At 42.8% G+C, this 25,012-nt stretch overlaps 1 protein-coding gene across 1 annotated transcript in view; it reads left to right on the forward strand.

The window, feature by feature from the left end:
- Positions 1-846: 846 nt before the first annotated feature.
- The window catches only part of LOC122796944, a 63,842-nt gene continuing 39,676 nt past the window's right edge, over positions 847-25,012 (forward strand). The window contains exon 1 of the mRNA XM_044065717.1: positions 847-1,548. Within this exon, the coding sequence (XP_043921652.1) occupies positions 1,155-1,548 (394 nt within the window). The 5' untranslated portion in view covers positions 847-1,154. The remainder of the gene's footprint in view (positions 1,549-25,012) is intronic.

Here is a 25,012-nt window from a genome sequence, read left to right on the forward strand (position 1 = left end):
TTTTCGCATAATATCCAGATTTTTTAATATTTTTGGTCTGTTCCTCATAAAAATTGTGTTTTTTTTGACAAATCATTGTTACGATGTAAGGATTAAAGTCACTAAATAATGACATGCATTTAGGGTTGCTACCCTTTCAAATGCCCAAAGTGGGACATTCTATGTAGAAATGTCAGATTTTGCAGGGCAAAACATACCCATGGCCAGTACAAAGGACAGAATTTCACTTTTTTTGCCAAAATAAAAGCTTATTCTTGCAGCATTTTAGTTGCTTATTCTGTTTCTCATAACATTTGGGTGTTTCAGATACAAAATAACTGTTTTATGCAACTATTCCCTGGCTATTTCTTCCCACACTATTTACTTCCCTGGAACCCTGACTAGACTGACGTGATCCCTGGGGTGAATTAAGAGGATTACCATTCATTTTCTTAAGTAAAAGACGTCTACAAATACAATGCCTGCCATTAGTTTAACCCACCACTAAAGAACTAATATCTTTGTCCTAAAATCTCAGGACATTTGCCATTTTTTCACTTTTTTTGTAGGACAGAACTGTCCAAAGAGGTGTCCCTTGAAAAGTGGGACAGGTGGTAACCCTACATGCATTTGAGTTTCAGATTTCGTGATCTCCTCGAGGTCAAGCGGCGTTCGAAAGACATGCGTGAATGTGCGTGCCTTCATTGAAGGTTGGGCGTTGGGCTGGCATCTCGGCACCGTAAAAATCAACTGCCAATCATTAGCGGACCGGAGTTCCGCTGTGGCGACCCCTAACCGGGAAAAGCCGACAGAGCAACTTCGTATCCTTCAGAAAATGCATGCAAACACAAAGTCTGTTATTCAAGCAACTTTCTAAGTAAAATATTTAAAACGAGTCCCTACTTTTGGACCTTTGTCCCCATTATGTATGGCTTTGTCCAGATTTCTTGGGCGAAGAGGTCGACTAGGTATGATTCCCCACTTTAAACAATCTAAAATCTTTATGTGACTAACTAATACATCCAGTCCTTCCAGGAAGAACTTGCGCGATGACGTCATGCGCTACCGAGTTGCGAACTTTGAAGTGGCTATCAGAAAATGCCAGTTTATTGATGTTCTTGGGTGATGGTTGGTTTAAAGACTGTTGAAGGAGACAGACATTCCTTGGGTAAGCTATGGCAGCAATTACAGTAGGCAGTAAGCTATCCCTATGGGTACAGAACAAAATGCGGAGGATCTACAGCCTGATTGCTACTGGCACTGTAGAAAAGTGTTTGCTGCAGAATCGACTAAGCGGTGCGCTGTGGGCTTTGAGGAGTTCCAACTTTTTGTCATCCAATAATGTTTATGTCACTCGTTGTCACTTTTGTTGCACGAGACTGAGGCTTGGTTGGTTCGCTATCCCTGAAACAGTGTGGTCTTCAATCCCAGAACGTAAGCAATTTGATAGTAAATGGGACGGATCAAACCGATTGATAACGGCCGATTGGAAACCAAATAGACCGAGGAGATGTAAATACCTTTCAGGATGTGCCATTTCGAACCTATGGCTTTGTGGATTTTCAAGAGGTGCGTTTCCCTTTCAGTTTATTTACAAAATAGAACGGATGGGCTTGCATTATGTACACATAAAAGTGTTGCATAACTGCCCATAAAGTCCAGATAACTAGATATTACGATGCCATGCTTTAGGGAGATACTTAAGTCCAAGTTTGCAAATTTATATTTCTTAGTTCGGCCGATCCACCATGACTGACTTTGAGCATGACCTTTCTCCACCTCTGCTTTTTTCGCATGAAAGGATCTGTGATGTTTACAACTTGGTATCCTTTCAGCCAAGGGAGCCCGCAGGATTTTTTGCAAGGGGGGAGAGTGCAAACCCAAGCCCCAGCCCCGCCCATCCAGTCCCACCCCCTGTGCTGCCCCCGCCCACACAACCATTCCAGTGTCCCATTACTTGGCTATTTCTCCCCATTTGTCATAACTGTTCAAATCTTTGTGTGCATACTGTTTTATGCTTTACTTCTACAATGATTACAGATATCTGGATTTCACTTACAACTTTTATTTCAAATTTTATAGCACAAACACTGATAGATATTTACTAAACCTAAACAAAGCAATAGTCTTACAATGAAAACAGACTTAGCATTAAAACTCTACATTTACTGAAACAGCATCGAAACCCAGATTCAATGAACATGCATCTGGCCAGTGGCAGGGTAGGTTTACCTTTGGCCTGTTTCCAAATCATAGGCTCCTTGCACACAATTTTAGAACCATGCAAAAGTTCTTTGATTCACCTTCCTGACTGTATTAATTATGCTACATAATAATTGAATTATATCCCTTGTATAATACAGTACCACTTGTTAGAGTGTGTTTTAAATTTATAGTTCTGAGCATTTTTCCTTTAAGCAATGAAACAAATCATATGAACCAATAATGACAACCTGCCCAATTCAGAACATTTCAACCATAAAGGGCCACTCAAACTTCTGTCATACAATCCACCAATATCAATCAATATGCAGAATCTCTGCAGAAGTAAAAGTCATCTGAATAATTCCACATTAAAGAGATCTGAAACCAGCGAAGAGGTTGTTGCTAGAAAAAACTTTAAATTTCAGTGTTTCATTTACAAATTCTGTGCCTGTTGCCCTTGAAGAATAAATAGCCTTTGTTACATAAAAAGAAATGGTAAGCTGGTATATTGCAATAGGGAATGAGTGGCAAGCTGAAAAACAGGTTCATACAATCCACCAATATCAATCAGTATGCAGAATCTCTGCAGAAGTAAAAGTCATCTGAATAATTCCACATTAAAGAGATCTGAAACCAATGAAGAGGTTGTTGCTAGAAAACAACTTTATATTTCAGTGTTTCATTTACAAATTCAGTGTCTGTTGCCCTTGAAGAATAAATTGCCTAGGTTATATTAAAAGAAATGGTAAGCTAGAATATTGCAACAGGGAATAAGTGGCAAGCTGAAAAACAGGTTCATAGTTATTAGGTGTCTCATCCAAAGGAGCACATACTAAGGACGCTGCAGTACTATATCCCCTTAAAATACAAATGTACATGCTGTAGGACTGGAACCTATAGCCCTTTGCATCAAGATGCAAGTATGCTACCTGCTGTGTTAACACTGCTTTAAAATTCTATACCACGATAATGATATCATTTGCTAAACAAAACAGTTGTACATTTTAAGCAGACTAAGCATGAGCAGCAGTAATCTTTTCTTCCCTTGAAGCTCACAATTCCTTGAAAATGCACTTGACAATAAATTCCACCTGCTAGATCTAACTAGGGCATTTCTCTCTCTCTCTCTCTCTCTCTGACACATACACACACACACACACTTAGAAAGTTGCTAGAATAACAGGATTTGTGTTAGAATATATTTTCTGCAGGATATCAAGTCTGAAACTCAAATGCATGTCATTTATTTAATAACTTTAATCCTTGGCTCATCCCAGTGATTTGTCAAAAACAGAATTTTTATGAGGAACAGACCAAAAATATAATGCAAAAAAAAAAAAAAAAAACACTTTATTCAGCTGCTTATACACTCCTACTCTATTACTTCATCTTTTTTTTCTGCTACTTGCTGCTACATGTTCTCTAAAGTGTTCAATTACAACTTTTCTGTTGCATTTATTACTGCGCATTTATAGCCTGTTGAAATTGTAAGTGTTATTCTAAGCCTCTTAGTTTTGGTTTAAGCACTTGGGCTTTAGGCCTACCCCTTAGGTCTCCCTGGCCTTTCTCCCTCAGATTCTGACAAATATGGATGGACAATTTCTTATGGTTTCTCCTGCTAGCCTGGTTGGTATGGGCATCCTGAGACAGTGTAGCAACTGCCTCATGTATATGGACAACCATCTACTGCTACCACCCAAGGACACACTTTATGAGAGATGTAATTACATTAAAAACCTAGAGTGTATGTTCTCGCCCTCACATGCCAGTATATCTGGCACTGAGAAGGTTGTCAGTACAATCAGCACACCTCAAACACCACCCACAACTACAATTTCTGTCTTTACACACAGTGTAGACTGGAGAAGTTGTTGACCGCAACTGAGCTAAAAATATAAGTATCTTGATTAACACACTCAAGTGCGCTAGCCGTTTAAAAGCATTTATAGCATTTACTGTCTGTTTTTCCTCTGTTTTCTGCAAAAAAGAAAAAAAAAAAAAAATCTTGTTTTCCCGCCTTACTGAACTAGAATAGTCCAGTCTTCAGAGTTTGCTGATCTCTGGGCTTTGTCTTGGTTCCTGTGCTATTCCATATCCTTATTTGGATAAAAAGAAGCGTCTTTGTTCACTAGTGGGAGTGGGGAGCACTGAGCAGCCTATTTGTCCCTAGAGGAGTGGTTCCAGCCAGAAACTTGTAGTCTATTGGCCATTTTGGGTCAATTCCTAGCTCTTTTCAGCCCCCTGTAATAAAGCCCGCTTTAGCACGCTTTTTCGCTTGTATTCAACTCAGCACCGCTCCTCGTGGTGTCCTGCAGAGTTCTACAAGCAGCAGAGAGCAAAAGAGTGACTTTTTCCTGATTTTAAGTATTTTTTTTCTGGCTTTTTGATTATTTACTGCTTAGCGACTGCATTTTTGCCTGTTTATACAGCTCTGCATTCTATTTAAACTGTTTTTGTGTTGATTAACTGTTTTGCACTTTTAAAAAAGTTATTTGTTGCTTAATTTTACCTGTAGGCTAACACACTCAAGTGTGCTAGCCGTTTAAAAGCATTTATAGCATTTACTGTCTGTTTTTCCTCTGTTTTCTGCAAAAAAAAAAAAAAAAAAATATCTTGTTTTCCCACCTTACTGAACTAGAATAGTCCAGTCTTCAGAGTTTGCTGATCTCTGGGCTTTGGCTTGGTTCCTGTGCTATTCCGTATCCTTGTTTGGATAAAGGGAAGCTTCTTTGTTCACCAGTGGGAGTGAGGAGCACTGAGCAGCCTATTTGTCCCTAGAGCAGTGGTTCCAGCCAGAAACTTGTAGTCTATTGGCCATTTTTGGTCAATTCCTAGCTCTTTTCAACCCCCCTGCTATAAAGCCCGCTTTAGCGTGATTTAGCGCGGAGTTGCCCATAGAGCACCATCGGGCAGTGCCGGTTAAACAAGGTTAAACTATTTCTGGCCCCGTAAAGTCTGCTCTTCAATTTTTCCCTTAGAACTTCTCTACTTGCAATCTAAACAGTCTATTCTCTATCTCAAAAGCTCAGCACTTGCTCCTAAAGCATTTTTATATAGGTAAAGTACTTGTATACTAAACAAAGTACTACATTAGCCTAGAATCCCCTTGAGCACCCATTTCCCTATAGGTCCCTTCTGACTCAGTTACACAGCAAACTTTTTCACTTTTTCTAGCATGTCGAAGGGTCAGTTGCTAGCGTCCTCTCCTGTTCAGCTGGTGAATCTGGGCATCTTGAGGCAATGTTACAATTGCCTCATGTACACAGACAACCCACTCCTTCTCCCACAAAACACAAATACATGTGAGAGATGCAACTATATAGCCAAACTGGAGGCTGAGCTCTCTCAACTCAGGACTGGCAAGACCAGACAGGAGGAGAAGGAAACCACGCACACCACAAACCCAGTTTCACATAGAACTATCACAACTGCAAAACAAACACATAAACACACGAAGACATACTTGGAGGCACTGATCAAAAATCTACCAAAACTACAGAGGCCTCCAAAGCAGACACCCAAGCAGCTGCCACCTCAAGACATAAGACATGCAACACATAGTTCTCAAAGTCAGTGTGATAAACAGTCACAGCCCTTAAGGCCAAACACAATGCCAGACACACTTGTTATAGGTGACTCCATAGTCAGACACACTGACGTCCCACTCACCAGACTGAACAAGGAAAAGATCACAGTAAGCTGCCTGTCGGGCGCTAGAATCCGCCACATAACACAAGCACTCAGGTCACTCCACAGCAAGTACAAGTATGACTCAGTCATTGTCCATGCCGGTGTGAACGACCTGAGACGTACCTCCCTGGACTACATGAAAAGAGACATAGAGGAGCTCTCAGATTATGTAGCCCAGGCCGGTATGACCCTGACCCTGAGCAGTATCCTACCCTCACCAAGAATGATGCCACAATACAGAGACAAAATGATCAGCTTTAATAATTGGCTTAATTACTGGTGTCATTCTAAGGGGATCCAATGTCTGTCTGCCTGGGATGACATACTTGACAAGCCACGCTGCTTTGCAAGGGACGGCTTGCACCTGTCACCCCTGGGCTTCCGGATATTGGCAAAGGCTCTTGCCACACCCATAGTGCCTTTTTTAGGCAAGGCTCAAATGATAAACCTACCGCCCTAGAAAACAAAAATGGAAAAAAACTAAGGGTAATACTGCTCAATGCCAGAAGTCTAAACCTCAAGATGCACGCTCTCGAAACCCTCCTCAGTATGGAGAACATCGATGTCTGTGCTGTGACTGAAACCTGGTTCAAGGCTCCTGAGAGCACCCCAGCACTATCAGGTTATACCTCATATCATGCGTTCCGGCCCCAAAATCCGGACCGAACCACAAAAGGAGGGGGAGTATCCATATTCATAAAGGATACCCACACCTCCAGGTTAGTGGCAACGCACGAAGCATTGGAGACCATCCAGGTGCAATTAACAATAGGTAAAACTGCCCTACAGTTTGTAGCATGCTACAGACCACCCTCTCAAACTCAGGAAACCCACACAGCCTTCCTGAAGACACTGGAGAGTATGAATGTCTCTCCAAACACCATCATATTGGGTGACTTCAACTACCCAAACATAGACTGGGAACATTACTCAAGCCCCAACACCCTAGCCCAAAGGTTCCTGGAGTTCATAAACTCAAATGCTATGGAACAACTAGTCACCATTCCCACAAGAGGAGAAAATATACTAGACCTGATCATCACAAACATGGGGACAAAATGCTCCACACCGGAAGTATATCCCTCATTGGTGAGATCAGACCATAAATTAATCTCACTGGAGATCCACATCCCGCCCCAACCCCAGCAAAAGACCACAGTGAAGAACTTCTCAAAAGCAAACTTCACACTTCTTAAGACTGGAGTGGTATCCTTCAAGGCCCCCGAACCAGTGGAAACCACAACCCACGCTGCTGAAACCATTACAAATGCCTTCTACGAGCACCTCCAGGAATGTATGGATCAAGCAATCCCTAATAAAATCAAGACCTTTTCCACCAAAGGCAGGCGCCCGGTCTGGTGGACCCCAGCCATAAACAAACTCTACAACAAGAGGAGAAAGCTACTACATGACAGAGCAAAATCCCTAAAAGGGAAGGCATCTCTAATCAATACTAGCAAAAAACTACGATCACTCATAAAATAATCCAAGGCCAACTTTGAGAGAAAAATCGCTAAAGACACAAAAGACAATCATAAGGCCTTCTTTAGCTATGTTAGAAACCTGGGTGGAAACTCCCAGATATGCTCAGAATTAGTCCAAAATGATACAAAAATCAGTGAACCCACAGACATTGCCAACATACTAACTACTGTGACTATAGTGTACAGGGTCCTGGGTTTGAGCCTTGCAGAGACAGTTTATTTGGGGGTGGGAGGGTGGCCTAATATTTAAAGTGTTTGCCTTACAAACACAAGGTGCAGGGTTTGAGTCTCACAAGGGATAATTGGCTAGGCTTAAAATAGCTCGCAATGGCAGTTAGCTTAGTACTAATCTATAATTCCTGCGATGGCTTAGTGGTTAACTACTGTGACTATAGTGTACAGGGTCCTGGGTTTGAGCCTTGCAGAGACGGTTTATTTGGGGGTGGGAGGGTGGCCTAATATTTAAAGTGTTTGCCTTACAAACACAAGGTGCAGGGTTTGAGTCTCACAAGGGATAATTGGCTAGGCTTAAAATAGCTCGCAATGGCAGTTAGCTTAGTACTAATCTATAAACCTATCTATAAACCTATAATACTGGCAGACAGGTTCAGTGCAAATTTCTCCTCTCCCTCCCCCCCCAAAAGGATAAATATCTATCCCACCACAGTCTAGCCTCCCAAACATCTCAGATGCCCAGGTGAGAGCTGCTCTCTCTCTAAAGCAAAAAACACAGCATCAATGGGACCGGACGGTGTCCCCGGCTGTGTGCTACACTAACTCAATGAGGAACTAAACCCACACATAAAGCTGCTGTTTAATCTTAGCCTTACTACAGGATACGTACCCAAAGAATGGCGTACGGCAACTGTGGTCCCACTCCACAAAGGCGGTGCTTCTACGGACCCTGGAAATTACCGCGCCATAAGCTTGACGAGCCTTGTCTGCAAAGCTATGGAGAGGGTCATAATGGAACTCGTAATAAAGACATTGGGGACCTACAGACACTGGATCCTACCCAATTTGGCTTTGTCAAGGGCAGATCCTGCCTCTTGAACTTGGTCGACTTTTTCGAAACAGTCACTAAGGCCATTGATGAGGGTAAGGTAGTTCACACAGCCTACCTTGACCTAGCAAAAGCGTTCGACACAATACCCCATTCGGGCATCATAGAAAAGCTCACCAGCTTAGATGTAAACCCATATGTCACTAGATGGGTTGCAAACTGGCTCAAGGACAGAACCCACAGGGTTAGAGTTGCTGGTGCCATGTCAGACTCTAAGCCGGTCACGAGCGGTGTCCCACAGGGCTCAGTCCTGGGCCCCCTCTTGTTCTGCATTTACTTTTATGAAGTGCAGGCAAACATAGGGGGATTGTGGCTGACAAAATTTGCAGATGACTGCAAACTGGGTACCATAATTGACACTCCATCAGACACAGACATCCTCCATAGAGGTCTCATAGAAATGGATAACTGGTGCCAGAGCCATGGCCTTAAGCTAAATGCCAAAAAATGTATACTCATACCCTTTGGGAAAAACAAGGTAACCCCTAATTACCACATAGGTGGTAATCCATTAAACACGGAAGAAGTTATCAGGGACCTGGGGACCTAAGTTGACAGTAACCTCTCTTTTGACACTCACATTGCCAAAGTGGTTAGGAAGACCTTCTACATTGCCCACCTGATCATGAAGGGATTCACATCCAGATCAGGAGAGGTCATTGTACCCCTGTACTCTTCACTTATCAGACCAATGATTGAGTACAATGCCCCATTCGGAATGTACCTTACCCGACACCTGCAGCAGTTGGAAAGACCCCAAAAGTTCCTCACCAAAAGGATAAAGGGGCTCAAACATATGTCATACACTGCCCGACTGAAGAAACTCCAGCTCTATTCAGTCGCATACCGTCTGCTCAGAGGTGATTTGTGCCTGACATACAAGGCCATGTCCAACCCGGAATTAATGGACATGCTCCCCCTCAATAAATCCATATCCACCAGAGCCACGAGCAAGAGACTTAAACCTCAACACGGATATAAATAGGACGTGCTGAAGGGACAGATTCATCACCCAGAGACTCCCTACACTATGGAACAGAATCCCAGTCCATGTGAGGCAGAGCCCCTCACTGACTCTGTTCAAGAGAAATCTTGACGAGTGGATGGGAGATCGTAGGTTTACCCCGGGAATCATCTCTGTGTCACTGCTGGACAGAGGCACAGCAAACTAATGGGTATAGTATTCTCATCCTAAGGGGTGGTGAAAGCCACGCACACTCTGGCTAGGCTTATAAATGCCCTAGGGCAGATAGCCTAGTATGAACCTATGAACCTATGAACAACACATGCCAACATATGCAAAGGTTCTCAACATAAACAAACCCAAACAAAGGAGACATTGAAGGCAAAAACACACCAACTCCACAACCCTCATAGGTTCATAGGTTCATACTAGGCTATCTGCCCTAGGGCATTTATAAGCCTAGCCAGAATGTGTTTGGCTTTCACCACCCATTTTAAATTTATTTTGCTATGCCCTTTTTCGAGGTTAGTATACTGTGCCTCTGTCTAACAGTGACACAGAAGTGATACCCGGGGTAAACCTACGATCTCCCATCCACTCATCAAGATTCCTCTTGAAGAGAGTCAATGAGGGACTCTGCCTAACCTGGACTGGGATTTTATTCCAGAGTGAAGGGAGCCTCTGGGTTATGAATCTGTCCCTCCAGCATGTCCTATTTATTTCAGTGCTGAGGTTCAAGTCTCTCGAGCCAGAGCTCGATGGGATTTGGATTTTCTGAGGTGCAGCATGTCCATTAATTCCGGGTTGGACATGGCTTTATACGTCAGGCACAGATCGCCTCTGAACAGGCAGTATGCCACTGAGTAGAGCTGGAGTTTCTTTAACCGGGCAGCATATGGCATCTGTTTGAGCCCTTTGATCCTCTTGGTGAGGTACTTTTGGGGTCTTTCCAGTTGCTGCAGGTGTCTGGTAAGGTACATCCCAAAAGGGGCATTGTACTCAATTATGGGCCTAATGAGGGCTTAGTAAAGAGGCACGATGACCTCCCCTGATCTAGATGTGAATCCCTTCATGATTAGGTGGGCTATATAAAATGTTTTTCTAACCACTTTGGCCACGTGGTTGTCAAATGAGAGAATGCCATCAACTTGGGTCCCCAGGTCCCTAATTACTTCTTCTGTACTTAATGGATTACCACCTATGTGGTAATTTGTGGGCACTTTGCCAAAGGGGATGAGTATACACTTTTTGGCATTTAGCTTGAGGCCATGACTCTGGCACCAGTTGTCTGTTTCTATGAGGCCCTTTTGGAGGATGCTTGTGTCGGCTGGAGAGTCGATTATGGCGCCCAGTTTGCAGTCATCTGCGAACTTGGTCAGCCACAGTCCTTCCGTGTTGGCCTGTACCTCTGAGAAATATATACCGAACAAGAGAGGTCCCAGGACTGAGCCTTGTGGGACACCACTTGTAACTGGTTTGGTGTCTGACATGGCTCCAGCAATTCTAACCATGTGGGTTCTGTCCTTGAGCCAGTTTGCAATCCATCTAGTGACATAGGGGTTTATATTTAAGCTGGTGAGCTTATATATAATGCCCGAGTGGGGTATTGTATCGAAGGCTTTTGCGAGGTCCAGGTAGGCTATGTGGACCACCTTCCCCTCGTCAATGGCCTTGGTGACTGTTTCAAAGAAATCAACCAGGTTTAAGAGTCAGGATCTGCCCTTAACAAAGCCAAACTGGGTAGGATCCAGTGTCTGTAGGTCCCCAATGTCTTTATTTATGAGGTCCATGATTATCCTTTCCATAGCTTTGTAGACCAAGCTAGTCAGGCTTATGGGGCGATAGTTTCCAGGATCCGTTGAGGCACCACCTTTATGGAGAGGGACCACTGTTGCTGTACGCCACTCTTTGGGCACATATCCTGTAGTAAGGCTGAGAATGAACAGTAGTTTTATGTTTGGGTTTAGCTCTTCTTGGAGTTCATGTAGGACGCAGCCCGGGCCACCATCTGGTCCCATTGATGCTGTGTTTTTTGCTTTGGAGAGGGCAGCTCTTACCTGAGCATCTGAGATGTCAGGGGGGCAGCACTCTGCTGGGATAGATATTTGCTCTTTTGGTGGGGATGGGGGGGAGAAGTTTGCGCTGAACCTGTCAGCTAGGATGTTGGCAATGTCTGTGGGTTCGGTGTATTTTTTGTCATTTTGGACTAATTCTGAGCATATCTGGGAATTACCACCCAGGTTCCTAACATAACTAAAGAAAGCCTTGTGATTATCCTGAGTGTCCTGTGCAATTTTTCTCTCAAAGCTGGCCTTAGACAATTTTATGAGTGCCCGTAGTTTTTTGCTAATACTGATCAGTGATGCCTTCCCTTTTTGGGATTTTGCTCTATCATTTAGTAGCTTCCTCCTTCTATTTTATAGTTTGTTTATGGCTGGGGTCCACCAGACAGGATGTCTGCCTTTGGAGGATTGGGTCTTGGTTTTATTTGGTATTGCATGATCCATGCATTCCTGAAGGTGTTCATAGAATGAGTTTATAAAGGATTCTGCGGTCTGGGCCGTATTTTCCACAGGCCCGGGGGCTTTGAAGGATTCCACCTCGGTTTTGAGGAGTGTGAAATTTGCTTTAGAGAAGTTTTTCACTGTGGTTTTCTGGGCAGGGGTGGGGTCGGGATGTGAATATCCAGTGAGATTAGTTTATGGTCTGATCTTACCAGTGAGGGATACACTTCTGGTCTGGAGCATAGAGTCCCCATGTTGGTGATGATCAGGTCCAGTATGTTTTCCCCTCTTGTGGGAGTAGTAACAAGTTGTTCCATAGCATTTGAGTTTATAAATTCTAGGAACCTTTGGGCTAGGGTGTTGGAGCTAGAGTAATGCTCCCAGTCTATGTTTGGGTAGTTGAAGTTGCCCAATATAATGGTGTTTGGAGAGACCTTCATATTTTCCAGTGTTCTCAGGAAGGCCGAGTGGGGTTCCTGGGTTTGGGAGAGTGGTCTGTAGCAGGCTATAAACTGGAAGGCAGTTTTACCCACTGTTAGTTGCACATGGATAGTCTCTGATGCTTCGTGCTTTGCCACCAACCTGGAGGTGTGGGTATCTTTGAATATCGATACTCCCCCTCCTTTTGTGGTTCGTTCCAAGTTTTGGGGCCGAAAAGCATGGTATGAGGTATAACCTGGTAGTGCTGGGGTGCTCTCGGGAGCCCTGAACCAGGTTTCTGCTACTGCACAGATATCGATGTTCTCCATGCTAAGGAGAGTTTCGAGTGCGTGCATCTTGAGGTTTAGACTTCTGGCATTGAGTAGCATTACTCTTAGTTTCTTATCCCTTGTGATACCTATGGAGGTGGGTTTGTCTTTTGAGCCTTGCCTAAAAAAGGCACTATGGGGGTAGCAATAGCCTTTGCCAATATCCGAAAGCCCAGGGGTGACAGGTGCAAGCCATCCCTAGCGAAGCATCGTGGCTTGTCGAGTATATCATCCCAAGCTGACAGGCATTGGATCCCCTTTGAGTGACACCAGTACTTAAGCCAGTTGTTGAAATTGATCATCTTGTCTTCATATTGTGGCATCATTCTTGGTGAGGGTAAGATGCTACTCAAGGTCAAGGTCATACCGGCCTGGGCTACATGCTCAGAGAGCTCCTCTATGTCTCTTTTCATGTAGTCCAGGGAGGTACGTCTCGGGTCATTCACACCAGCATGGACAATGACTGAGTCATATTTGTACTTGCCTTGAGTGACCTGAGTGCTTGTGTTATGTGGCGGATCCTAGCGCCCGACAGGCTGCTCACCGTGGCCCTCTCCTTGTTCAGCCTGGTGAGCGGGACGTCAGTATGCCTGACTATAGAGTCACCTATTACAAGTGTATCAGGTGTGTTGTTTAGTCTTAAGGGCTGTGACTGTTTGGCACACTGGCTTTGTGAGATATGTGTTGCACGTGTTTTGTTTTGGGGTAGCGGTTGCTTGGGTGTCTGCTTTGGGGGTCTCTGCTGCTTAGGCAGATCTTTATTTAGAGCCTCCGAGTATGTTTTTGTGTGATTATGTGTTTGGTTTGCTGTCGTGGTAGGTCTATGTGAGACTGGAATTGTAGTGAGTGTGGTTTCCTTCTCCTCCTGACTGGTTATGCCAGTACTGAGTTGAGAGAGCTTAGCCTCCAGTTTGGCTATATGGTTGCATCTCTCACATGTGTTGGAATTTGTTGGGAGGAGGAGAAGGTTGTCTGTGTACATGAGGCAGTTGTAACATTGCCTCAAGATTCCCAGATTCACCAGCTGGACCAGAGAGGAGATTGACAACTAACCTTTGGGCATGCTAGAATAATATTGGGAATTCCTTTATAATTGAAAACAAGGGCCAGTGGGGAGTGAGGGTGTAGTGCTTTTAATTTTTAGTGCTGGCTTATATAATTGCTTTAGTGAGCAAGTGCCAGGTAACTTAAGTGTAATGTGTTACAGGTAACTTAAATGCAAAAACGACAAACAGTAACTTTCTCTTAAGTGAAACAAGGAAATAAGTACAGTAAGCAATGCAGATATCACTAGTGATCCACAGAAGCGCTGAGAAGCCGCGTATTAGGTGGAATTAGCATTCCAGGGAAATAACAAGCAAACAAACAACAAGCATATAAACAAAGCTAGATTCAGCAGGCCTGGATCTAGTCTATGCTACAGCAAACAAGGTGTACCAATTTCAGTAAGATACAGTTCAAATATTCAGGCACTATAAACCTTTAACCAGAAATTCCCAGCTCAGAAGGGCAGAGTCCAGCCTCTTCTCCCACAAGAGTGCAGACCACGAACCTTCTTAATGTAAAATAACTGGCCTGAAGCCCAAGTGCTTAAACCAGAACTAATACACTTTAAGAATAACAGACACCGGGCTCTGAATCAGCAGTTCCCAACTTAGAAGGATGAAAGCTACCTGTCCTGCCACCACAGTGCATGCCACAAACCTTCCTAATGTAAAACAACTGGTCTGAAGCCCAAGTGCTTAATCCAAAAGATTTAGAATGATAGCTACACTTTAATCAAGTTACTACCAAGCAGTAATAAATACAATTGAATACTTTAGAGAATGCCTGGATTAGTGCTCAAGTTACACAAACAAAGCTAGATCCAGCAGGCCCGAATCCAGTCTATGCCACAGCAAACAAGGCGCACCAACTTCAGTAAGAAGCAGTTCAGATATGCATGCACTATAAGCCTTTAACCAGAAATTCCCAGCTCAGAAGGGCAGAGTCCAGCCTCTCCTCCCACAAGAGTGCAGACCACGAACCCTCTTAATGTAAAATAACTGGCCTGAAAGCCCAAGTGCTTAAACCAGAATTAATACACTTTTAGAATAACAGACACTGAGCCCTCAATCAGCAGTTCCCAACCTAGAAGGATGTAAGCTACCTGTTCTGCCACTACAGTGCAGACCACAGACCCTCTCAGTGCAAAACAACTGGTCCGAATCCCAAGTGTTTAAACCAAAAGGCTTAGAATGAGTTACACCAAGCAGTAATAAATACAATTGAGTACTTTTAAAATGATGCAAAAGTAAAATAAAGTAGGTAGAAACACAAGTACAGTAAAAGCAGATGAATTTTTTTTTTTTCTGAACAAGTGCTGAGATCAAAGAAACAGATTTGAGTGTTGAAACTAGAAAACTGGCTGGTTATAAGAAAAAAAAACTAAGCTAGAAGGCTTCCCTCCAACACAGAAGGGCTTGGGTGCTCAGAAGCCTACAAATAGTCTATACCACTTAACAGGAAGGCAGGAAACAAGCTTAAATTTTTTTTTCTGTTTCCCATATGCTCTCTTTGTACACAGTAGGAGTGCCTGAAATCAGAATATGATCTCACTGCACTCATTTGAGTGAGCAAATGAGATGGGCCCAGAAGGAGTATCCAAACACAAATTTACAAGAGGGGCGGGCAGTTTCAAGGCCACTAAGATTAACACCAAAACAAAAACAGGGAGGGTAGGTGGGACTAACTGAAGAGCAGAGTCAAAACTTTCAGTTCAGTTAATATTCCTGAAACACAGTTAAAATCAATTTAAATACTGTATTTTCTGAAAAAAAAAGTGCAGATAAAGGTACTTAAATTCTCTTATACGTCCAGTTGAATACAGCTAGTTCTTAGCTCCACTCCAAATACCATGCATATTCCACACACCTGTGTCTCGCAACCACTAAGGCCTAACCATAAACCCAACATATTAGTCATATGAGACTCCATTGTGAGACAGAAAGATGTGCCTCTCACCAGGCTGGATAAGGAGAAAGTCACGGTTAGTTGTTTGTCAGGTGTCAGAATCTGCCATATCACACATGCACTCATGTCTCTCAACAACAAGTACTGTTATGACTATCATAGTCCATGTTGGCGTGAGCGACTTGAGATGTACCATCCTAGACTATTTGAAGAGAGACATGATTGAGCTCGCTGAATATGTGTCCCAGGCAGGTATGACCCTAGCCTTAAGCAGCATTCTACCGTCGCCCAGAATAATGCCTCGATACAAACAGAAAATGATTGATTTTAACAATTGGCTTAGTTTCTGGTGTCATTCCAGGGGGATCTGGCACCTGTCAGCCTGGGAATATATGATTGACAGACCACAATGCTTTGCTAGAGATGACCTGCATCTGTCCCACTTGGGCTTCAGGCTTCTGGCAAAGGCCCTTGTCTCCCCAATAGTGTCTTTTTTAGGGAAAAGTCATGAGGTTGATGCTACCAACATTTCAACAAAATGCAAATTAAAGGTCATGCTGCTAAACGCTAGGAGTCTAAACATGAAACTGCACTTATTGCAAGCATTCTTAATGCTGGAAGATGCTGACATCTAACAAAGTCACAGAAACCTGATTCAAAGCTGCGAAGAGCAACCCAGCCTTACCTGGTTTCTCAACCTATCATACATTCAGACCCCAAACTGTGGGCAGCAAAGCCAAAGGAAGTGGAGTTTCAATATATATATATATATATATATATATATATATATATATATATATATATATATATATATATAATCACAGGAGACACTCCAAGTGCAGTTAACCATTGACAAGACCCCTATTCAAATCATAGCTAGCTACAAGCCCCCAAATTTGACTCAAGATGCCCACTCCACCTATCTACACCTCTTCAAATCTGTCATGATTCAACCTTTTACCCTGATTTTGGATGACTTTAACTACCCAACCATAGATTGGAAAAATTACTCATGCCAGAACTCAAATGCCCAGAGATTCCTCGATTTTATCAATGCAAATGCTTTGGAACAGCTAGTCAATACCCCAACAAGAGGTGATACTATCTTGGACTTGGTATAAACCAGCATGAGTAACCACTGCATCACCCCGTACAGTATCATCCTCCCTGGCAAGATCCAACCATAAAGCAGTCACTTTCGAAGTCACCATCTCCCCTGACACCCTCTAGCTAGGGTCAAACAAAAAAACTTCTCCAAAGCTGATTACAATCTCCTGAGGAATGTGTAAACAGTTTCACAGCTTCTTTCTCCTCTGTAGGAACTGGCACCAATATCCAAATCTATACCAAAGTACTATACGAGCATTTATATAGACGCATGGAATCAGGAATACCCAACAGGACAAAATCATCCACAGCAAGGAAGAGTAAACCTGTCTGGTGAACATCTGCAATAAAGTATATAACAAAAGGAAAAAAATGCAGTCTAGGACCAAGAAGGAGCAGGTGCCCAATTGGAAGCAATCTCTCCTTAGCCTGAAAAAGCAAATAAGAGCACTAGTGAAATCCTGTAAAGCCAACTTAGACTCCAAATTGGCCACATCTACTAGAGACAATCATAAGGCCTTCTTCACATATGTCCGCAATCTCAAAGGAAGCACCTGGTGGTCAAGGGCACCACATACAAAAATGCTGTAGATATAGCCAACCTACTGGCTGACAGATTCAGCATAAACGTCACCCCTCTGTCCCCCCATCAGTAAATCAGGACATCCTCAGCACCTGCCCCCTCCCCTTTTCTCTAGGGGAACATGTCCTCACTGCCCTCTCAAAGGCAAAAAATACAGCCTCCATGGGACCTGAAAACATTCCCGGCTGCATCCCACATGAACTCGGGCATGAACTTGCAGCACCATTAGGCACCCTATTCAACCAATGCCTGAGTACCGGCTTTGTCCCAGCCGAGTGGAGGACTGCCACTGTCATCCCTTTACACAAAGGTGGAGTGTCCACCGATCTAGGAAATTATAGCCCCAACAGCCTAACTAGCCTGATCTGCAAGACCATGGAATGGATTATCATGGACCTCATTAACAGGGACGTTGCCAACCTCCAAACACTCGACCCCACACAGTTTGGCATTGTCAAGGGGAGGTCATGTCTGTTAAATCTGGTTGACTTTGAGACAGTCACCAAAGCATTGGACAAGATGGTGCACACCACCTACCTTGACCTGGCCAAAGCCTTTGACACTATTCCCTACTCGAGCATAATAGATAAACTCTCTCAACTAGGTATCATTCCAAATGTTACCAGATGGGTAGTAAACTGGCTCACTGATAGAACCCACCTAATCAAAATAGGGGAAGCCACCTCAAGCAGTAGACCCGAAATGAGCAGCATACTCCAGGGGATTGGTCTTGGGGCCTCTGCTATTTGGGATATACTTCTCTGAGATGCAGGCCAAAACCAGTGGGCTGTGGTTGACCAAGTTTGCTGATGACTGCAAGCTGGGAGCAGTTATCAATTCCCCAAGTGATGTGGACGTCCTCAAAGAGGGTCTCACCCAAACAAATGACTGGTGGTGCCAGAAACATGGCCTCAGGCTGAATGCCAAAAAATGCATCATCATCTCCTTTGGGGAAGTGACATCATCACATATTATCACATTAATAACGTCCTAAGCATGCAGTCAGTTGTGAGGGATTTGGGCAGCCAGGTTGATAGCAACCTGACTTTTGACCACCATGTTGCTTCCGTTGTATGGAAAGCTTTCTACATGGCCCACCTCATAAGTAAGGTTATCTCATCCAGGGACAAGGAGGTCATAACATCCCTGTATTATTTTCTTATAAAGCCAATTACCGAGTACAATGCCCCCTTCGGCATGTACTTTACAAAGCACGTGCAGCAGCTGGAGAGACCACACAGAGGTTCCTCAACAGGAGAATCCAGGGCATAAATACCCCTGTCCAGCACTGATTACCTGAAGGCCATATCTGTGTATTCAGTCTCCTACAGGCTGCTGACAAAGGATCTTTGCCTGGCTTACAGGACTTCCTTAGACCCAGCCCTGATGGTTCTGTATAACATGCGCAAAACAAACAGGAGAAACACTAAAACACTATATCCAAGCATCTGAACTTTGTTTTGATATAAACAGGATGTACTGGAGACAGTTGTGTGTTCCAAAGGATCCTTGCAATATGGAATAGGCTCCCCATCCGTATAAAACAGAGTTCATCCCTGACCCCATTCAAAGAATACCTTAACAACTGGATAGGAAATTGTAAATTTGTCCCCAGTCTGGCCCCATGTCCTTATGGACAAAAGCCATCAAAAAGCAAAGTATTATCCTAACACCCCCCCCCCCAAAAATTCCTTATTTACCTTGCTACTAATGCCCCTCTCATATACAATGATGATACTTGCAATACAAATTAATTGAGGTGTGCAGCTAGGCATGTAAGGGCCCTAGTGGTCATTAGGCTAGTAACAATTTAGGAACCTATAACTATAATGCGTTGTGTATCACTATTAAAACTGTAGTCTCTTCTTGGAAACCAGAAATGCACTGTAGAGTACAAAATGGTGGAAGAGGTCTGCATGAGCAATTTGTGTGTGTGTGTGTGTGTGTGTGTGTGTGTGTGTGTGTGTGTGTGTGTGTGTGTGTGTGTGTGTGTGTGTGTGTGTCAGGGGTCATGCAAGAGAAAATGTTTATAAACAGTCTGCAGGACAGACCAAGTTCTTATTTTCTACAAACATGCAGCAGCAGAACTGAATTCTGTAAAGGACTCAACTGTCCAGCTTGACTGAGGTGTATGAATAGGTTATTACTGATGATGCTAGTAATCTGAAGCACACAGATGAAATGGATTTCAGCAATACTTTATCACCTTTTGGTTAAGTGATAAGAACTTTCTTTTAAGGATGCAGATTCTGGGGTTCATACCTGACCTCTGGTTACTGTATCAATGGACATCTGCATAATCTCCCTGTATCTGCAAAGGGTGACTCCAGTTTTCTCCCATTTCTCAAAAAATGTACTAGTCAAATGATGATGCTAAGTTGTCTGCGTACATATTTATCTTTGTGTCTGTAAAGGCCAGTTCATTTATCTAAATATTAAATTAAAATTAAAATCTGTATATGTGGAACATTAATCACATTATCTGTTTTCAAGAGGAATGTCAGATTGTTTTTATCATTTGTCACCTTGGTTTTTACTATTTTGTCATTAATCATGCCACCATTAGTTGGTAGATTTTTAATAAAAAATCATCTAGGTTGTTATCGCAAAGTATTAACTGTCACCAAGTGAAGACATACACAAACAATGGCATATAAATTCTGTACTATAACATTTCACAGCTTTGCCGTGGTTTATTATGTGTAACTACTGTACAAATGATGTCATGTCACTCAGGGGAAGATGAAATAAGTTCATGAGACAGTAACTGTTTTTTTAAGGAAGAATCTTTTTGATTACACATGTTATAAGGACTGGGTAAAAACACACCACAGTGTTTTTGCACATGGGTATTATTTAATGATTGTTTGATGTAGTCATATCTGGTTCTGAAGAAATCCATATTAATGGATGAAAGAGCTTAACCAGTTGATTGTAGACTAAAATAAATTTGATTGTGTTCGATATTCCAGCATCCGCAGTACTGTGTTTCTTTTTGGAAAGCATCATTTTAATTCCCATTTTGTTATCTCCCAGCTCCCACCCTTCTTTGGAAGGTGCAACTGCTGACAGTGTATATAGTCTCATGGAACATAAACTGTGCTCACTCTACCTGCTAGAAACTGATGTTTGGAAGGTGCAACTGCTGACAGTGTATATAGTCTCATGGAACATAAACTGTGCTCACTCTACCTGCTAGAAACTGACATAACCTGAGCACTACCTTCTCTCCTCCATTTCTCACTTCCCACAACCTTTTTTTCTTATTTACTTGGTCAGCCCATACATGCCTATAACTTCTAAAGTTATTAATATGTTGTAGGTCTCTGCCAAGATGTAAATACTGTTTTATTTACTGGAAATGATGATTTAACCACAATCTTTTTGTTAAAATAAAATTTTACTGCAGTCCTGTTTAATATTCCTAATGGCAGAACATATGGGTGATACCATCTATTTTCCAGCCAGGTAGGCTTAACACTTTCCACCTGTAATTGTTGGTATTGCCAATATCTACCTGTATTGAATACATGTATATATCTGCATTATATTGTATCAGATTTTTATAGTTACTTGTGTATTCCTGTATGAACTGCTCACAGTTTATGGTAGGTTTTGTAGTGCTCATAGATAAGTCAAGTCTTAAAGAATAACTAAGAAAATGGAATGGCCCGATGCAGTTCATCACTTTTGCTAAACACTCCTTAAGGCTGTTGTATAGTACCCTAAATGTGAAGGAGTTTTACTTTGCCAGGGTTGGTAATAACTGACAAACAAGCCAGGCTTGTTGGCACAATAGTATCTGTTTGTCTAAACAACTGAATGCTGCACAGGACACTGAATTCCACTCAGGAATGGCTGTCCCTAAAGAAGTTAGAAAATGAAATTTGCCAGGAATGGCAAACATTTATCATGTAGATTAATGTCCTAGTAGAAAGAAAACTATTCTACAGTGTCTTTCTGCTACCACCTCCACTTTACCGTGTCAGCACTGCCAAAGGTTTCAGTATCCAGGGTGGCTTTTTAACCCTTGACCTAGTGATAAAAAGGTCAAAACTGAGACATTTTAACAACAGACAGATGCTCAGCTTACCAGAATGTTTAATGGCTTATACTGTCATACACTTAAAGTGACTCTCTCGGGAGAAATCTCAATCTGTTTTTGCACATCTCTCAGTGGCAGTGGTTGAAACTGAAAATAAATCTTTTTCACCATTTATCAAGACAATCTTTTAATCTGTCTTTGTGAAATTGTAATTGGTCCTTTTATATGTAGCATGTGCAAAGCAGATGTAAAAATGTGGAGGTTAGAGCAGGCAGACCAGATGTCAAAAGTGATGAAAGCTGAATCTTTGATGTCTATTTTGGTTTGTGCACCCCATTTGTTTAATGTCTATTAATAAGGAGTATGTTCCCTGGTAATTGTTAACCAAACAACTCACTTATTTCTGCAACCTTCCTACCTTTCTGGAATCCCTCTCTGCTCCTGAAACAGCTTGCTTGCTCCGATTTTAATGGCAATACCCTCTTCGTGGACACAACACGGCATCTCTGCTGGCGCCCATCTAGAATTCAAATTTCACACGCGAATGTGGAAGATAAAGACGTAAACCATCCACACGTATGGAAAAGATGAAAACAGGTCGCAAGCACCTCCATTTGTACGACCGGATGCAAAGGGAGTTCTTAGAGAAGAATGCCCTTAATTTACTTCTAATAAAAAAAAAAAATTACTCTCCCGGCCAGCCGATTCCAGGGGGGGTGCAAGTGCACCCCCTTGCACCTGCCTGCAGGCGCCCTTGCTTTCAGCATACTCCTGTCTAATAGTGGTTGGGTCTTTGTCCATTTGTCCTGCCAGTACTTGTTGAATTAGCAGATGATGATCAAGTATATATAACTTGTGAAGAATACAATTAAAATAAAGTTGTGAAAGCACATGGTGGTATGGATGGTTATCCTCGAATTATCTATGATGTAATCCCAGTTGTTATCACTGGGATGGCTAAGGACAGTCTAGAACTAAATGGGATAGGTTAATTCAAGCTCCAAAAGAGAAACGGATTAAGCTTAAATTGGCCAACAAGAGCAGCTAGCCTAGTATTTACCTCAGAGCCTGTAAATAATAAAGTGCAAACACAATGAAAATGCACAGCACTTGCTGCACAAGTTAAAATAGAACCAGTATGATTTAAATCAGTAGCACAGCATATGCTTTACTTGGTGTTTATTTATTTATTTTTGTAAAAGTCATGTGCATATAGGGTTGAGATACATAGAAGCATGAAAATTCGGAAAGGTATGTACTTGCTATAATACTAGGTCCATGTTCATAGGTTCATAGATTAGTACTAGGCTAACAGCCCTTCTGGGCCATTTTAAGCCTAGCCAATTACCCCATGTGATAATCAAACCCAGTACCTTGTAACTGTAAGGTAAACAACTTAACCATTATGCCAATCTCCCACCTGTTGTTCCATCTGGCTCAAAAGATGGGTTATTGGATCTGACTTTGCTTGGATCCAGGGCTGCTCCTCCCCTACCCATAATTCCCTCCAGTTGCAAGAATATCTCAGATCAAGTTTGACTGCATGCACCTAGTACTTCACCTGATGGACATGACCCTTGCTTGCTTACAAATAAAATAGGACCTGGTTGAGGAAAAAACACTCCAGGCTGACAACAAGACAAGGCCCTGGTCAGGTCCAATCTGTCAGCCAAGGGCCATAAAATGAAAGTTTAGGAAAGGGGATGTTGGGCCAACTGGAAGCAATACAACACGGATCTAGAGTTATGTTAAGTGCATAATTTTTGTATCCAATGTCTTTTCCATCCAGCTCAACAGAAGGGGCAAATTACTCAGCTGTCAGACAGCCCTGGGCGGTCTCATGGAAGGATATTCAGAAGTATTGTGGAATGCATTAAGGTAGTAGTGCCCTCCTTTCCTTCCTGTAGCAGTCTACCAAAGCTCAAAATCCCTCCCAGTGTCTGTCTGTGGGTATGATGTACCAATCACCTGACAGTACAGGAGCTACCTTTCAGACACACAGACAGGATCCTTTCAGTTTTCTGGTGTCAAAGTAAGAGAAGGATTCCTTGGAAGAGTGCTCCATACTCCAGATGTCTTCATATATTGATATCAGTTAAGAAATCCCTTTTGGGCTTTATTTCTTCCCTGTTCATTTTTATCAGTGTTTGATGTGGAAATAAGGTGCATAAGGAAAGTTGGTGGCGGAATGCAGAAGTCCAGGAAGTCATCACAAGAAAAAAGGAGTGCAGGAAGAAGTGGGCAGCAGAAAAGACTGACCAGGCTAGGGAGAACAACTGGTTGGCTAACAAAGAATCTAAGAAAGAAGTTGCAGTAGCAAAGAATAGTTCATCGGAGGCACTTTACCAACGTCTGGAAAGTGACTCAGTAAGGGGCACAAAGACAGTATATCAGGTTGCAAGGCAAAGACAGAAAGATAAGAAGATAGTCAGACACCCTTCAAAAGGGATGCCAGCAACAACCTGTTCACCAGCCCAGAGGACATCAAAGGCAAATGGAAGGAGTATTTCCAGCAGCTTCTGAATGAAAAAAAACCCACAGAAGCTATACTACCTCAGAAACTGCCTACGATGAGAGAAGAAGAGAATAGAAGAAGTAAGAACAGCACTAAGGAAGATGAAGTCAGGGAAAGTAGCAGGCTCAGATGAGGTCACAGCAGATATGATAAAGATGCCGGGTGAGATAGGGGAGAAATGGCTCCTGAGGGTACTAATAGCAGTGTGGAGAGAAAAGCATATCCCAGATGACTGGAGAATAAGCATACTTTTGCCAGTGTACAAGAACAAAGGGGACATCCACAACTGTGGGCAGTACAGAGGCATCAACTCCTATCACATTGCATGAAAGTTCTGGAGAGGGTGATTGATAAACAGATACGCAGAATAGTAGAATGTAAGATGGGAGATGAGCAGTTTGGATTCAGATTAGGATGCAGCACAATTGACCCGATGTTTGCATTGAGACAGATACTTGAGAATTAACTAGAAATGAGGAGAGAGTCCAACTGGGCATTCCTAGACTTGGAGAAAGCATATGCCAAGGTCCCAAGAAAGCTGATCTGGGCAGTACTGCGGTGGTTTGAAGTCCCAGAAACATTGGTAGAATTAGTGCAGGCTATGTAGAAGGACCTAATGACTCAAGTATGAACAGTGTTCGGCCTCGCAGAGGGGTTCCCAGTGGGTGTGCATCTGGGTTCAGCTCAGAGCCCACTGCTATTCATATTGGTGATGGACTACATTAGCAAACAGGTTGCAGGGAACGGATAAACAAAGCTGCTGTATGCAAATGATGTGGCAGTACAGGCAGACTCTGAGCTAGAACTTCAGCAAAGGATAGGAGAAAGGAATGCAAATCTGAAGGCACATGGGATGAAACTAAGCACAGATAAGACGGTGGTAATGGCCGCAAATGGGGAAATCAGAAGAAGCTGAGAATAGTGATAAAGGGGAAGATAGTGGAACAGGTTAACAGCTTCAAGTATCTGGGAGAAGTAGTTGAGAAGGGTAGTCTGAATGAAGAGGTCAAAGCCAGAATCAGTGGGGCTGCTGTTGTCTATGAGAGAAGAATGCCAAAGAAGCTGAAAAGTAAGGTGTACAAGACAGTGGTGTGACCAATACTACTGTATGGTACAGAAACCTGGGCAGTAAAGGCAGGAACAGTTGAAGAAGCTAGAGGTGATGGAAAAGT

The sequence above is a fragment of the Protopterus annectens genome, chromosome 3.part0 (assembly GCF_019279795.1).
Source record: "Protopterus annectens isolate FY-2018-M chromosome 3.part0, PAN1.0, whole genome shotgun sequence".
NCBI lineage: Eukaryota > Metazoa > Chordata > Ceratodontiformes > Protopteridae > Protopterus > Protopterus annectens.